At 41.3% G+C, this 16,873-nt stretch overlaps 1 protein-coding gene across 1 annotated transcript in view; it reads left to right on the top strand.

Annotated features, from left to right (window-relative positions):
• CLNK (cytokine dependent hematopoietic cell linker) overlaps nt 1-16,873 on the top strand; it is a 114,295-nt gene that overhangs the window by 74,244 nt on the left and 23,178 nt on the right. Inside the window, exons 8-14 of the mRNA XM_087434742.1 lie at nt 448-473; nt 687-706; nt 1,843-1,953; nt 8,902-8,929; nt 12,649-12,667; nt 14,549-14,630; nt 16,381-16,421. Of these exons, the coding sequence (XP_087290868.1) occupies nt 448-473; nt 687-706; nt 1,843-1,953; nt 8,902-8,929; nt 12,649-12,667; nt 14,549-14,630; nt 16,381-16,421 (327 nt within the window). The remainder of the gene's footprint in view (nt 1-447; nt 474-686; nt 707-1,842; nt 1,954-8,901; nt 8,930-12,648; nt 12,668-14,548; nt 14,631-16,380; nt 16,422-16,873) is intronic.

The raw sequence follows: 16,873 nt of genomic DNA, 5'->3' as shown, positions 1-16,873 counted from the left end.
CCAAAGCCCTTCTCTCTGGAAAATTCTGCGATGCTATTTTCCTCTGTTTAGAAATGTCCAATGAAGGTGTTAGGCAGGAACTTGAATTAATGAGATTACTATATATAAAGGGATGTCCATTCTAATTAGGAATCAGTGGTTAAAAGGGGACCGTAGGAGCCACACTGTATGCAGTGCAATCTTTGTTCTACCACTTACTGGGTAGCTGGAGGTGAGATGCTTAACTCCCCAGGCCTCAATTTCTTCATTATCAGAATGAAGGTGAGGTTGAATGAGATCATAGAACTAAAGTATTTAGCATGGTGCTGGCTACCTAATAAGATCTCAACAGATGTTAATTTACATCATCAAGATTATTAAAATGGGAATGATTTCCACTTAAATATATGTATAAATAGCTTGATGACATTTTCCATAAACTCACTACTGATACCTCTTATGTTTTAGGAGACAAAGCCACAAAGGGAAACAAGGTAAGAAAAGTCATAAAAATGCATTTGTTACCCACTCTTTATTTTAGAAGCACGGGAATGTTGACAATGTGGAGGCTTAGATATCACTTGCAAAATATATCCTAGAAGTTTGGTTGGAATTTGTAATTTCTATTTGTAAGCCAAAAAACTGTTAACCATTAGCTTTTCTCAGGGAACAATAAATTCACTTTCTGATTCTCTTTCCTTTTGCAGACTCCTTTACCACCTCCTCGGTAAGACACTTAAAATAGAATCTTACTTTGCTGTATACTTAAATGATTAGTGTCAGAGTTTGAAAAGTTCCAGGATTTGAAAAAGAGAAATGCAAACATTTGACATTGAAAACTAATATGAATTGGCCAATGAACGAGATTAAACAAGCCTTCATTCATCCATTTAATCATTCATTCATTCACAGTCATCTCTTTGATAGACCTTCACTCACCATCTCTTGATGAAAGCATTGCTTCCCTACCCCTTCCTCTTTCTCTTCCTCCTTTTAGTACAGAAACCTGCCAGACAGTACTGGCACTGGGAAACGTCTTTAGGGACTTGCAGTATATATGTTATATAAGTATGTATATTTATATATGTAGCACATATACAAATAGAAATATCATTATATATATATCTACATAGACAAGGAGGTGAGAGCAACAGACTTGATTTCTTAGGCTCTGAGTGAGCCGGCCACTCTGTTGTTCTACTTGAGCCCCGTGAGTACCTCCAACACAGTTCTTATTACCCTCGGTGCTAAGCTTCTCATCACTTCTCTCTCTGCCCTCCCAGAGGGGAGCATCTCTCGCCAAGGACTGTGTTTTTCCTCTCCGCATCTCCAGCATCTACCTGGATGCACTATCCGTATGCATCTACCCGTTACACTGTTACAATGTGTAACAGTGTCTGATACACGTTATAAATGGGCAAGTGAGTGAGTGAGTAAATGGGTGACTGAGGCATTCATTGACTTTCAAACATTTTCCTATTTCGGGGAGACTTGAAAAAACTCAGGTCTTCCAGTCTGTGATAAATGAAGGCTATTACCATATTTTTTTTCCAGGCCTCCTAAAACTCAAACAGGTGGCATATTGAGAAACCTAGGACACCCTGTAAAAAATTACATCACACTCTTTAGAAAACAGAACCAAACAAAAGAACATGTTGCAGGGAGGTAGACTTAGGCTCGTTAGAAGAATGACTATTCCGACATTCAAAGCTACCTGAAATGGATCGGGCTGCCCTGTGAAGTAGCGAGCACCCAGAAACTAATGTTTCCAACCCAAAGCTAGGGGACACTGAGGGCCGGGCTGTGTGAATTCCGGGTCTGAGTGGCAAACCTTCTCAGGCCCCACTGTGACTCTTCCCACAGGCCGCCCATCACTGGTCCAAAGAAGTACCAGCCCCCGCCCCCCGAGCCAGAGAGCAGCAGGCCAGCCTTCCCTCAGAGGCACACCTTTCCCGAAGCCCAGAGAGAGCCCAGGTGAGAGACTTGTTGCTGCTGCTGGTGAAATGACCAGGGAGAGTGCTGGAGGGGGCGGGGGGGGGGGGCACAAGGACAACCAAACTGGTCACCTCTCTGCACGGCTCCCTAATAGGGTGGGGAGGAGCCAATTATACCTCCAGGAAAACAGTCTTAGAAACCTGTAGTTGGATTGTTTGTGGAAAATACAGCTTCTTTGTAATAAAACGAGTTATTGAAAGAATGGCTCACTTGAGATCTGAATTAGTTATTAAAGAAAATTCTAAATACCAGAAGAGAATCAGGACTTTTCATTTAAAACTGAAAGGGGGTTCAGACTATTCCAGGACCCATATCGGCCCCCAGCTTCTCATCACCCAGGCTGCAGGAATACAACGGCGCATGAAAACCCATTTGTCAAACACATGACAGCCTTTTTGACAAAAATTAAAAACCAACCCTCTGGTATTAAGTGCTGACGACGGAGCCCCACCCCCAAACGTGGGGGGCATTTGGCAACCAGCTCCAATCACAAAATGTGACAAACCTGAGTGGGCATATTTTTTCTCCAAGAGAGATTGAATTCCCCAAATTACCTTATTTTAGAAGTCAGAACAGAGATTAGTATTTTCCTCTTGTTCCTGCTCAGAACAAATGATGCTTTCTTACTGCAAGCTTGAATCAGCAGGTTGGGACACTAGGCATTACTTTGTTAGTAAGTATTTCTCATGGCTACAGAAATTCAAAGTATCAGGCACATTTTGAGATTTTACAGAAAACCCATTTATCGCTGGTTCTGATGGGGAACGTTGAAGAGCCTAAAATGCCGTTTCTCACTCTTAATTTTCTGGTGAAAGTCTCTTCGTCTTTTCATCCTTCACAGCCCCACACAAACATAAGTCTTCCATGTAGCAGCCTCCTCCTCTGCTCTCTCATGCCCCTCCCTCCTGGCCCCTTCTCAACCCGCACAGCAGTGTGGGGAGTTCTCAAGTCTCCATGCAAACTGCCCAGTTTGAAATTTAGGTCCTCCTCCTTATGAACTGGCAGATTTGGGGCAGGGTTCTCAACTGGGGGTGACTTTGCCCTCAGGGGAGTAACAGTGTCTGGAGGCATTTTTGGTTGTGACAACTTGGGTGGGGGGCATTCTACCGGCATCTAGTGGGCAGACGCCAGGGATGCTGCTAAAATCCTACAGGGCACAGGACAGCCCTCACCGCAAAGAATAATGAGACCTAAAAGGTCAATCATGCAGAGGTTAAAAAATTCTCCCTTAGGGAAATTACTAAATTTCTCCAAGGTTTTTCTCAGCGGTCAAGTGAGGGTACTAGTAACAACTCCACCTACCTTGTGGGCTAATGTGAGAATTGTGCTGGCCTAGCACATATTTATAACCAACACTTAGTGCACTCTGATTACCTTGAGCTCTTTTCTACTGGCGCCTTTGCCACCCCAAATAATATATTTGGATACAAGTCTATCTCTTCCACTCCAAAAGGAGGGACTCAATCATTTTGGTATACGTGTCTCCTGGCACTGTGCCTGACACATAATAGATGTTTGATGAATATTTTATTTCCCTCTGCAGCTTCCAAACGGTTCTAGCCAGACTAGGAGTCACCAAATGTGTTCTGTTCTGATTTCTCTTTTCAAAGAGCGAGAGACTGGGAGGGAACAACAATGATAGACCATCAAATCCACGAAGTGGTGTCATCAGAACTAGAAATGGAAGACATAACGTTCCTAAAACTCCTGATCAAGTAGTCTAATGTGTTCAGAACTGGTCAAAACTCAGAGAAGCAGGGAGACAGAAAATAGGATGAAAAAAAATATCAAAGTTGATGAGGTTGTTTAATATGGAGAAAAGAGGATTTTATCTTCTGTTTCTTCCTGCTGGAAAGAACAGGATGCTGGGACTTAGTGGAACTGGGTTTGCTCCCAGTTGAACCTCTTGTGGCCTTATGATTTCAGAAAGCTCTTAAACAGTTCTGAGTCCTGCTTTCCTTATGTGTAAAAACAAAATAACCATCCCCATGTGGTAAAATTGTGGTGAGGAGGTATGCAGTTTTTCTCAAGTGCCTAGGATAATATCTGTCACAGCACAGGAAAGAAGAAAGAAAAACACTTAGCATCTCCCATCTGTCCTCAGCAGAATTAGGTACTCATAACCCTATTTTTTCTTGAAATAGAGGCTATATATTCTAATGCAATGTTTCTCATCCTGGTCTTTACATTAAAAGAATTAGGAAACCTTTTTAAAAAGTACTATTCCCCAGTATCTGTTTTAATTGTTCTGAGAGGTGGGACCCAGGCATCACAATTTTTTAAAGTTCCCCCAGATGAATCTGGTGTGCAGGCAGGGCTAAGAACCCAGAGGCAACCAGGTTCTAGGAATAGATCTGCCACTAAAGCTTGGAGGGTTCTTAGGCCTTACCTGTCTGTGCCTGAACCTCTAACGTCTAGGATAATGCCCCTTGATCTCCAGCTGAGTCCCTCTGCAGTCTGCACCACACGAGTCTCTTGTGCAGCGAGCCTAGCGGAGTTGGGATCTTGAGAAGTTTGCATTTCATGTCTCCGGGGTCTCTGTAGTTAGCGTTTACATGTGTTTAATCATTTTTAGATGTGATGAGTATTGTGCTGCGTCTTTTCATTGCAATCACCTCCAGAGAGTAATCACCTCTCATCTCATGGAATCCTTCAGCAGCCCTGCAAGCATAGTTTTATAAAGTATGGTATTCTAAGGCTTGGAAGGCTAAAGTGCCCAGCCCAGGGATGGCACATAGTAGGTGCCTAGTAAAACCACTTCCCTACCCATCAGACACATAAGGTCACTAAGATTCAGAGAAGTTAGGTGACTTGGTCAAAGTTATAGGGTTGGTATGTGACTATTGAATGGGAATGCCACCACGAATAAGAAAAGTTTTGCTCTAGGAAGACAGCTTTCACGTTCATTTTTAGTCGGCCCCGTATAGGTAGTCAGATGGCCATTACTAATGACCCAAGTCACATGTAAACAACCACCCGAGGCTGTTGCTAGGTTCACTTTCTCTGAAAACAGAAGGAACCCAGGAGATCTGGGCTTCTTCAGCCAACACTGGAATAATGGTGTCTGCTCCTTTCCTAACAGCTGCTCTGCAGGCACCGGGAGATGAATTGCCCTCCCTAAAGGGAGGCTGTGATTTACATCTGGCAGTCAACTGCATCAATTGAAGGCGGCCGACAGCTGCAGCCCTTTACAATTGGCTGTGCTCACCCGGGACGGTGGCTGTGCTTCCTGCTATTGTGTTTCAGCCCCCATTTGTCTCCACCAGCTCTGCCATTCTCTGTTTTAAAGCTAAGTCTTGGCTTCACAAAACAATTGCTGACTCGAAGCACTTCAGTTAGGGAAAATGCCACTTAGATCATTCACTGACATCTCAAAACTAGCAGACAACGCTGATGTTTGGGGAATGTCGTTTGGACGTTCTCAACCTTTTATATATCATTATTATGATTTTTACAATATCCACATAATGTTTTTTGCTCGCCTGATTTTTTTACTTAAGTAAATTTATTTAAAAGCGAAAGATAACATTACCATAAGTAATTGCAACACAGACAGTTTCAGGCCAAACTTTGAGCCCAGGGAATTTTCTCTCTGTTAAAAGGGAAGAGAAGTAAATGTTACATTGGTGTTATGGATGTGCTAACAGCCACATCGAGACTTTCTCCTTGGCATAATGAGAAAGAGATAAAAAAAGGAGTAACGGGGCCGGCCTAGTGGCGTAGTGGTTAAATTCACACGCTCCGCTTTGGCAGTCCAGGGTTTGCAGGTTCGGATCCCAGGCACAGACCTATGCACTGCTTGTCAAGCCATGCTGTGGCACGCATCCCATATAGAGGAAGATGAGCACATATGTTAGCCCAGGGCCAGTCTTCCTCAGCAAAAAGAGGAGGATTGGCAACAGATGTTAGCTCAGGGCTAATCTTCCTCACCAAAAAAAAAAAAAAAGGAATAACTTTCCAACTACTCATCCATTGTTTTAATACCATGTCACATGCACCAGATAAAATCACCCTGAGCAATCATGATTGATGTTTGCTGAGCTCCAGCTACACACTGGGCCCACTTTGGAGTCTTTTGGATGCATTCACTCATTTTGCCCCACAGCAGTTCTGTGAGGAAAGCAGTATTACAATCCCCAGTTGGCTAATGAGGACACAGAAATGTAGAGAGGTCATTGAGCCACGACAGTTCCTTTATGCTTCAGCAAACTCAGTGTTCAGCCAAAGTGCAGGGTTCAGCCAAAATATAGTTTACATAAAGGGCCTGATATTTAACTAACAAAACACCCATTTGCCTAACTATGCTTTTTCCTTTTCAACCAGGGATGCTGGCACCACATCAGTTCAAGACAGCTCAGTGGCAAAAATGTATATTGTGAGGATTTGGGAAGTGAAAAAAAAATCTTTATAGATATCAAGAAACCATGATCCTTTAAAAGAGAGAAAGTATGGATTACAAAGAAGATATACAAATTTGCATTTACGAATGGAAACTATTGATTTTCATGTGTGAACTTTATTATTACTCTAGTTTTGCAGAATGTTGCCATTGGGGAAAACTGGGTAAAGAGCATCTGGGATATCTCTGTACTATTTCTTACAACTGCGTGAGAACTACAATTATCTCAGAACAAAAAGCTTAATTTAACAAAACTGTTAGCAGATGGAAGGTGTTCTTTTATTCCAAATAGCTTTCACATATATTATTTCATGAGAACCTTAATCAACCCTCTTCATTACTGTCTGGATTTACCCAGTTTACAGGTGGAAAAACTAAACTTCAGAGAAAGAATTTCACTGATCGAGAGTGACAGAGCTCATAGATGACACAGCAAGGATTCAAATCCAATTCATTTAAAACTAAGCCAAAAACTAAGGGAGGCTCGAGAGGGGCTATTTTTATAGTAAAAGGTATTATCCTCAAATACACACTGAGTTCCTATTATGCACGGGAAGGGATGTGGGAAAACTTATTTTCTGCAGTCAATGACCATGTTTTATTGGCCTTCTCCAGCAACAGAATGTGGGGAAACTTGTAAGCTGAAAGATGCTTTCAGAGAGGCAATGTGGTGCTGTGGGGGGGAGGCCAGAGTCCCCACCCTTTTCTGCCATTTTGTAACTTTATGCAGATCCGTCTTCAGAATCTCATTTAAGAGACCACCCCCCCCCCCAAAGCTCAATGCCTTCATTTCACAGGAGAAACTGACTTATGGCGTCTTGTCAACCTGGGCATTTCTGTGCTCGAAGATGCTTGTCGTGCACAGAAAGGGCTTCCTGCAATTACTTGGATTCTCATTTACCAATTCCAAAGCCTAGATTTCCTGAAAGCTCAATTTCCATCTGTAAAGTATATTGTTCTACTTATAAATCGAGTGATTTTATCTAAACAGAAAAACAGTCATTCTGCTTGTCACATTAGGTAGGGTAAGGAATCTCAGACAATAAGCCTCATTGAAAAACTCAGTTAAATCTCCTTAAATATTTGAAATATCTTTATACAGTTAACTTACTTGATTTTTAAGTATTTCCAATGCTGGCAGGGAAGGTCTAAACTCTTAACAAGCAAAACTTTCTTCAATAGTTTTTGTAAATCTAATAAGGTAAATGTATAAATATAGAAAAATTCAAGGTCTCTTAAACAGTTTACAAATGGAGTCAAACATAGCTTGACTCTGGTAACTTAAAGTCAACAAGTCTAAAATCAATTACACGTTTTAAATTGAAACCACATGGCCCATCTCTCGGTAATTCCTAAGATGCCAGAGTCTCTTAAACATTGAAAACACTGAGATTAGCCTCAATTTAACCCCCAAATAATTAATACTATGGGTGTCTATTTTATTACTTCTAATCAGATCCTTTTATCTTCTCACTTGCCCTATTAAAAGGGGGAAGCAGGATGCAAATGTACTGTCTCAGATGAGCTGACGAAACAAGTTAAGAAATATGGGACCTTGGCACACTTGCCTATTGCTTGGAGGTGAGACCAGAATATGGCATCTGAGCGCCATCTGCTCTGGGATCATCTTACCTGATGCAGACAGACCTTTCTTTATAACCTAGGTCAACAGCCTTCAGCTAAGACTGGTATCACAGCCTTAATCTTCCGGCATTTCTTCAGTTCCAGTCTTTTCACCAACAGACCCGGATAGACAGAATGTGCCTGTCACCTCCACTCCCTCCATAGTCTCCTTGTCTGACTTGGACCACTTTCTAACAATGGTGTCCACTGAACACCCAACCTTTTATTTTTTTCTCTAGCAATTCTCACAATAACTCTCTAAGATGAATACCCTTGTGGCCATTGTACAGATGAGAAAAATGAGGTTTAGAGAGGTTAATTGACTTAATATAAGTGAAAGGCTTAGAGCTTATTCTGAGACCTGTCCAATGTCCACATTATCAGATTCCATGCTGAATTCTTTTGCTCTTGTTCAGTTCATGTTTTTTGTCTCAGATCTTCTTTCATGATCAGCATCCTTTCTCTCACATGCGCCTTCCTGGGATCCCACTGTAGCTGACGACTTCATATTTAAATCTCTTTACATTTCCTCAAAGCAAAAAACTAAGAGCTTAAAAATCAAGGTAATAATAGCGGTTCTGACTGTGCTAACAAAACTTGACACAGAAAACCAAATGTCGGGAGAAATGATGTTATTTAAATTCTCCTAAAATGAGAAGCAAGTTTATTCACATCCTTTCTGTCACCACCTTTTACATGGACCTGTATCTTCTTCTTTTGCTTAGAAAATTATGAGAAAAATAACCTGGCTTTAGTTTTATAGAACAGTAATAAATATCACACTGGACTATGGGCTGTTAATTTGGCAATGAAAATGTAATCAAATGTTTTTAAGGGCTCGGGTGACTTTATCTTGACCATTATGAACTGTATTTTATGTGACACCATATTTCTTTGCCTTGCAGACAGATAAGCTTGAAGAACTTAAGTGAGGTAAGTAGCAGTTTTGTCCTAGGAAACAAAGAAGGGAATTTTTGTGCATTAAGGTCTGCAGTGGGCAAGATACTATTGGCTTCAGATACTTATCATGCTGAATTATCATAATAGCTGTGCACAAACTGTATTATCCCTATTTTAAAGGAGAGAAAACTAAAGCAAAACAAGGTTGGGATTTTAAACCAAGGTTCTATCGTGTTGCCGTGTTCAGTGTTTACTGGTACAATGAAGAGAAGAGCACGCCCATGAAAGCTGTAGTCTCCACTGACGGCTTCCAGCCTCCAGCATTACAGAAATAGAATGTGGGAAATTGTATTGTCCCTTGCTATTTGTTCTTTACAAGAAAGATAGAACCGCAAAGTAGAAGAAATGTGAGATACAGGGTCACACAGACCTGGGTTTGAATCCTGCTCTGCCACCTACTACTTTGTGAACTTTGGCAAGCCCCCCACCCCCACCCCACCCCAACTTCAGTTTTCCGGGCCATAAAATAGAGATGAGTACACTCAACTTTGCAAAGTTGTGATAAAGTCAAAGTCAGTCAAAGTAAACACATAAATGACCAGGTGAGTGGGAGAGGCTCAATTAATGGCATGAAAATCAGGAAAGAGGGAGCTCTCTTAAGCCCCCATTGGTGTTTAGTTCCTTAAGCCCCCAAAGAGAAAATTCCTTAAGAAGATGGCAGGTCCACTAGAACTGATGGAAAGTCTCTGTCCAACAACACAAGTGGCCTCACCTCTCTCCCACTGGCCTCCTGGGATTTGGTTCTTGTCTTGGTAGTTGACCTATGCTCCTTCTATCTAGACTACAGGGTTGATTTCTTTTCTTTCTTTCTTTCTTTTTTGGCCTTATGAGAATGCTAAAATCAAAAGTCCTATTTCTAGCTTGTCACTTAAACAAGACATTTATTACCTCTAGTCCATAAGACAATCATGTCAAGGAGGATAACACATGACTGCTGAATGAGAGGGCCAATGCTGGTTCCATTCAGGACTTCACCCTGCTCACCTTCTTCTGGGAGTTGTTGGACTTTCCAGGTGTCACCAGAAAGGAGAAAGTTGGGGGTGATATTCTGCTGCTGGAGGAACCCACACATCTAAAGGGATTCCATGCCTTTCTTCCTGTGGGTCGAATTTATGTGACCCACATATAAGATGGCTGCCACTCAAGAGGAGTGGCATAGTCCATAACTCATTTGTCAGTCTGAAAGAACAATAGGCTCCCCAATCACCAACAAGCAAGAAGGAAATGGGGAGGTCAGTCTTAGACAGCAGGGATCATGCAGGACTGTTTGTTTTCCTTGCAACTTTGGTTGGCATTCTGCTAGAAGTTGATGTCATCTAAAGAACAACAAGGCCTAGTGGAAAAACACATTCTTCCTCCTTATCTTTTGCCAAGACATTTCCCCACTGTTTATCTGGGCTGAGAGTCAAGGCCATTTCTCCACCACAAAGCCCATCTCATAGGGCAACTGCCATGCTTGTGTGTGTTAAGTGCTTGCTCTACTTTATCTTGTGGACCAGAATCCAGTCCAGCAGAAATGATGTGCTACCCGCCCCACTCAATTCACATAGCACTTTATAGTTTTCAAGGAAAGTAGAGACTCGCTGTCCCGTTTAATTCTCCTAAAACCTTAAGAGAAAAAGAGGCAGCAGGACTTGCACAGTCCCCGCAGCTGGCAGAGGATAGGGCCAGCCTGGAAAGCCCCAAGTCCAGGTCTACTCCCATGCCTATGACTCTCTGCCTTAGAAAATACAGAGACACCTCTGAGCCAAAATGGTGAGAAAAAGGAGAAGGAAGAAAGGAGAGCAGGAGAGGAGAATGGGAGGACGGGAGGGAAGGAGAGTGGAAAATAGTAAAGAAGATGTTACTATTTAACTTGAATGTGTTTATTTTCTAATTAAAAAAAAATTTAAGAAACTAGAGAGATTTCACTCCACTTTTCTAATTACATTTGATTTTAAATTCAGAGGCCTCAAGCAAAAAGTAGGCTGAGTCTTGGTGAAATAAAACAACTGCTTTCCCAGATGGATGGCTTCTCTGCCCTATTTACAGCTCTACTCCCTTCCTTTGACAAGCCTGAGAACCACAGCCCATCTGATTGAGCACTTTGAACTGCCAGGTTCAAAGTCCTGGGGAAGACTTTCAAACCACTCATTAGAATGGATTCATTACCCTTTTTCTTAGCCTATAGATTTGCCTTGATTTGCTGTCCGTGATGAAATGTATGTAGTCTTTGCAGAACCCTAGGGGGACGCCAAGGTCTTTGAAACAAAAGGGCTTGTCTGTTGGCTAGCTTCAGACAAGTGTACGATGCCTCTCTAAGCTATTTATTGCTAAAGATTTCTTATCTATGAAGCAAATGTGAGTCAGGAGACCTGGGCTCCAGGGCCAGTTCAGCCACAAGATAACTGTTGGAATCTGGATAAATGCACCACCTCTTTGGACCTCATCTGCAAACTACTGGCTTTAACTTTTCATGGACCTCAGACTCCTTTGAAAATTTGATAAAAGGTGTAATAAACTTTCCTCATCCCAGAAAAAAAAATGCACATTAAAGGAAAAAAATTAGCTTTTAATTTAAGAAGGTTCATGGACCCCACTAGGCCATCCAAGGTCCTCTTCCATCTCCCACGTTAAGAAGCTCTTGTCTAAATGATACCCGAGGTCCTGCCCAGCTGATGCAATGCATGAAATGGACTTTAGAAAATTATTTGCAGTTAAGTAAACTTAACTTCAGCAAATACTGTACCTCTTGTAAGGCATTTTGCTTCTTCAAGAGTAGAGTAGGGCCCAAGGATACAAGTCTGATAAGCACATAGATATTCATAATGAAGGGTCATCAGGAATTCTACTACTATTAAGAAAAGAAAGAGAAAGGAAATGTTTGGGAAGATAAATGGCTATATTTTAAAAAAATAATGTGAATATTTTCATGCTCATTTTTTAAAATAAAAATTTCACAAGTATAAAGAAAGAAAATTAACCATAGCCTCATCACTTAAACCTATCTCTATTAACATTTTATCATATCTCTTCAAATCTTTTTTTCTACACATGCACACACACACACACACACACACACACTCACACCTGCATGTAAATATATCACGAGCCCAGTTTTTATTCTGAACTTTTAATGGAACATTGAGACATCCTTATAGAATAGTCTTATTCCATACTCTACATCAATATTACAGTGCATTTGTAATATTCCAAAAAGTGAGTATAGCACCAAAAATTACTTAACAGCTCTCACTAGATGGGTACGTGGATTGTTTCCAGTGTTTTGACACTATAAGTAATGATGTACCAGACATCTTTGTACATGGAACTTGTCCTGATTTCAGGTTGCTTTCATAGCAGAAGAGTTTCATCAATGGAATTACTGGGAAAAGAAGAAGAGTATTTCTGCGGCTCTTGATAGCTATGTTTACTCTTGATAGCTATGGTTAGATTGCTTTCCAGCAGAGTCAGAGCAATTTACAGTCCCATCAGCAGACGATATACTTGCCGGTTACTTCACACACAGAGTATAAAATTTTGATTTTTGCTTAGTCTTTTGGAAAGTTATTTGTAGATTTTTTAAAAATCTAAACTAACAAAAATTTTGCCCGAACTCTGCTAACCAATTACTCCAAAAACACACATAGTTTAATGTAAAATTCTCTATCACCAAGAGTCATTCATTGTTATCATTATTTTTCTTAATACAGGTCCTTGGAACAGAGAAAGGTAAACTGTTTAAATTTGTTTTCTTGGCCTAATATCATTAGGTTAAGTTCTGTTTCCAGATGCATAATGTTAGTCATTTTTTAAAAGGATCGATAGTTTCAGAGCATGAGTTGTATGTGCACGTGTGTGTGCATGGCGTGATCCAGATGGATCCAGGACCTCATAGTCTCTTCAAGAGTCCTCCGGTCTAAACAGGGTGATTTAAATTAGGGGTGGGCTAGAGGTCTTTCTTCAGCCACAGGCTATTGACAAGAAGGAGGCACATTGTCACCCCCCGCCACTTTGGAAAGATGTTGCTGGGCCACTGCTCCAGAGAATCTCCTGGTCTCTCCATCTTTGATGTCATCCAGGTGCACACACATGTGCGCTCAAGCATGCATGCACACACACCACACACGTGTGCACACTGTTGGTATCACTGTTGTAGAAGCATGCAATCCAACACTCACTCGCTAGCTGGCAGGATGCTAAGCAGGTAATACCTTCATGCCCACCTTTGAAATGCTGTTTACCATTCACTTAGAATGATGAATTATGTCCAGAGCCCAACAGCCTGAGCTATGGCCCAAGGAGTTGACACAGGCAACGTAGCTCCACAAAGCAGCATCAGGTTAGGATTTCAGAGGCCTGCTACCAACTCAGTGTGTGATTTTGACCAAGTCGTATTGCCTCTGTGAGTCCCAAATCTGCTATTCTTTATTTTGAGGAAGTTAGACTTGAGTGAGGCCTAAGCAGGCTTGTGGATTCCCAAAGGTCCCTGATGGAGGAGTGGGGGTCTGTTGGCAATTCTGAATAATTTTAAAACCTAAAGAAGACTGCTCTTTTCCACACTAAAGCTCAACATCCTAATTAAAATGTTCAGATGTTGTTGCATCGGACTTCAATGATTATCAACACAACAATGTGACATTGTTCAGTTCATGAAGGGCAGATGCTCTGCGTGGCTGTTGATGACATAAAACGATTTTATGGGATGTGTGACTAGTAGACCAGTCACTGACTCCAATCACATTTCAAGTAATCACAGTCCTTCAATCACAGCTGTCCAGTTTGTGATCAGTCTTGGAAAGAGCACAGAGTAACAACAAAAATTAAGACACATCGATGTCTATATGCTTCCTTAGCTCTATTACTTACAACCACTACTGGGAGAGTGTTTTATGAGATTTCATATCATTGTATTATTATGTGCCCTTGATAATTCTGGATGGCTGGTTAAAATCTATCCAAGATGAAAAGGAAATAAAAAGTGGTAACACCAATGGCATATGTAATTACCAAATAACTCCAGGTCATATGGTTGGCAGAACTTTTCAAAACTTGAATATCAAAGGGGAAAAATTGAGAAAATGCATTCCTTGTGGTAACCAGGTGGGAACTGATGGTCTACATCAGAATCCTAGGAACTATCCTTCCTGTCACAGGACAGATATGAGAATTCAGGTGTGCAGGGGCCAGCATTGGGCATCCCCATCCCCTACATTGCTCAGAATAGTTCTTAGGTTTAACCTTTTTATGTTTCTATATATTTTTGTTTGAATGCAGAATTCAACTTCAGCCCACTTCCACTTCAAGCCCTTCCCATACCAAAACTTTCCAATGTAGTATTCTGTATTTTGGAAAGTTCAATGATGAGTGATAATCTTGATAATATTATTGAATATTCTCGATAATATTATTGAATATTCAAAGCAATTTTTATAGCCTCAGGGAGAAGCCACCCTCAGGAGCCAGGGTTGTTGCACAATACGTGGGGGGACAGCCCATTCCTAATAACAAGAGATTACTTGGATAAAATTATAGTCGTTCCAGTAGGCCGCTAGTGGTCGCCAATCATTTTCCTTTTGCAACCTGATGAAACTACGTGACTCCTTTATGCAGTTCCTTATCACCGGATGAAGTCTGAAGCATTTCACCTGTCACGAAATCAAAGTACTCCAGAGATTCCTCTTGCTCTTGCCAGGTAAGGAGCCAGGAATCCCTTGCTGGATCCCAGCTTGGGGTCAGGCCCTGTGTTGTCTCAGATAATGACTCGCCAAGGCTTCCTGAGAAATGGAAAATTTTTGGCCTTTGATAACGAAGCCCAATGATGAGGCCCAAGGGAAACCTGTGAATCACAGTCGTTATTGAAGCTAATAACGTTGTTCTTCCTGCACTTTATACGTGATTGAGTGTTAGAGAAGTTTGGGAGATTTGAAGACTTGAGTATTCACTAGATAGGACTAACTGGAATGAATGCTAATCAATCTGGGAAGAAAAGTTGGCCGTCTCTGACTAGTCTCAGTTGATGACCACACAGAAGCTTACAGTTACTTTTGAATAGCACTGTATAGACAGCCAGGGGTTGAAAATCCCATTATCTGATTAAATACTTGCCTGATCAGGTTATTTTGACAACTGTCATCCCAACTGAAGAGTCAAGGGAGCTAAGGCTCAGGCTGGTGACTCATTGACCAAGGTCACTGTAAATTAGGGGTAGCTTCCTTAAAACCAAATCCAGGGCCTCCAAAATTAGTGCTTATAAGGTCCTCATGACCCCAGTCTGCCCAGTAGCTCCAGCCTCAGTTCATAACGCTCTCCGTGCTTTCCCACTCTGTGTTGTCAGTTAATGCAAGACATTTGCACATGCTGTTCCTCTGCCTATATCACTTCCCCCATATTTCCCTCTCTCCGCTCTCTCCCTACTTGGAAACTCCTCTTCATCCCTCAGACTTCAGCTTAAAGCCGCACTGAATCCAGAAGATAGTCCAGACCCATTCCCCAGAGGGAATAAATGAGGCCCAGAGAGGCTGAGTCCCTTACCATTGAGGTCAAGTCCAATTGCAAAGCCCAAGCACTTTTCAGTAGCCCCTGCTGCCTATAATGACTTGATTCTAAAAACGCAGCCCATGAATCCTGACTTTCCCTGGTGGTACTCACAGTCAAGATGCTGTCTTTTATTTATTTGATAAATATCTATGGGGAGAGTACCCTGTTCGAATAGAGGCATGGTAAGGAGGGATCCCCTGGAATCACACTGCCTGGCTTCATCACTAGCAAACTATATGATCTCGGGTGACGACGTCACTCATCTTTCAATGGGAGCTGAGGGCAGAGCAAGTGCCCAATAAATAGCTCTCACTGCCCTTGCCAGGCCTTGTATGTCAGAGTCATGACCTCCATCCCCCGTGCCCTTCCCCTCCCGCACTTCAATATTGTTTTTTTCATTGTCTTTTATGATATTTTTAATAATCTCCTTATGAATTTCCTTATAATAATCCACAGTTTTCTCACCCAGCTCACATTTCAAGAAGGAATAAAATAATTTCTATACTCTCCTCCCTTGCCATGGCTGACTCTCCTTCAATCAGTAAACAGTTTCTATAGAACATGAGCCCCAACAGGCCGCATACCATTTTCTATAGTGACTGTGGTTACAAGGCTACTTCGTGTCTTTGAAAAGTAAAGAATCATGATATGGGCTCATTGAAATGATATGGAAAGATCTTATACGGGTCAATTTGTTCTATATCTAATGTTTGTGTATCTTGAGAAAGAGAGAAAGAACCAGTCTCCTATTGCCTTACAAAACAGAAATTCTTCTGGCATCTCCAGTAAACTGTAAAGAGCTTTGTAAATGTGACTTAGGCCACTGTCATTGACCTTACCCCTGAGTGGAATTTTACCCACCATGGGAACTACTAACATTCTTTCAATTCTAACATTTCCTTTAGTTCTTCATTCATGACGAGCAACCACAGTATGCAAAACAGAGGTAAGAACACTTTATGTAAGAACTATAAAATATACAGGTAAGTCATCACACTGCGATATTCGTGCACTGTGACTTAGCTTTTGTGAACCTCAGAGTCACTGAGCTGATGTGTATAATGTCATTAGCTTGTTTTCATTGATAAATAGCTTTCCATTGTGTTAATATAACAATTTTCATCCATAATTAAATATGATCACTTAGGTGGTTTCCAGTTTTTTCCTTCTATGAACATTATTATGTTGTGAACCATATTATAGATGTCTTCCCATGTACATAATAATGATAATTTCTCTTTCTAAGAGGGAAATTGTTGGATTTTAGGATGTGCCTCTCTTCAATTGTACTAGATGTATTCTCCAAAGTGGATGTATCATTTAGTTTCACCAACAGTTTATGAGTCCGCCTTGTTCTCCATCCTCTCCAACAGTCGTTTTTAACAAACTTTCAGTTTT

The sequence above is a fragment of the Ceratotherium simum genome, chromosome 8 (assembly GCF_057802395.1).
Source record: "Ceratotherium simum simum isolate JZ-2026a chromosome 8, ASM5780239v1, whole genome shotgun sequence".
Taxonomy (NCBI): domain Eukaryota; kingdom Metazoa; phylum Chordata; class Mammalia; order Perissodactyla; family Rhinocerotidae; genus Ceratotherium; species Ceratotherium simum.
The sequence above is the reverse complement of the archived record's forward strand: the minus strand, read 5'-3'. Positions and strand labels throughout refer to the sequence as shown.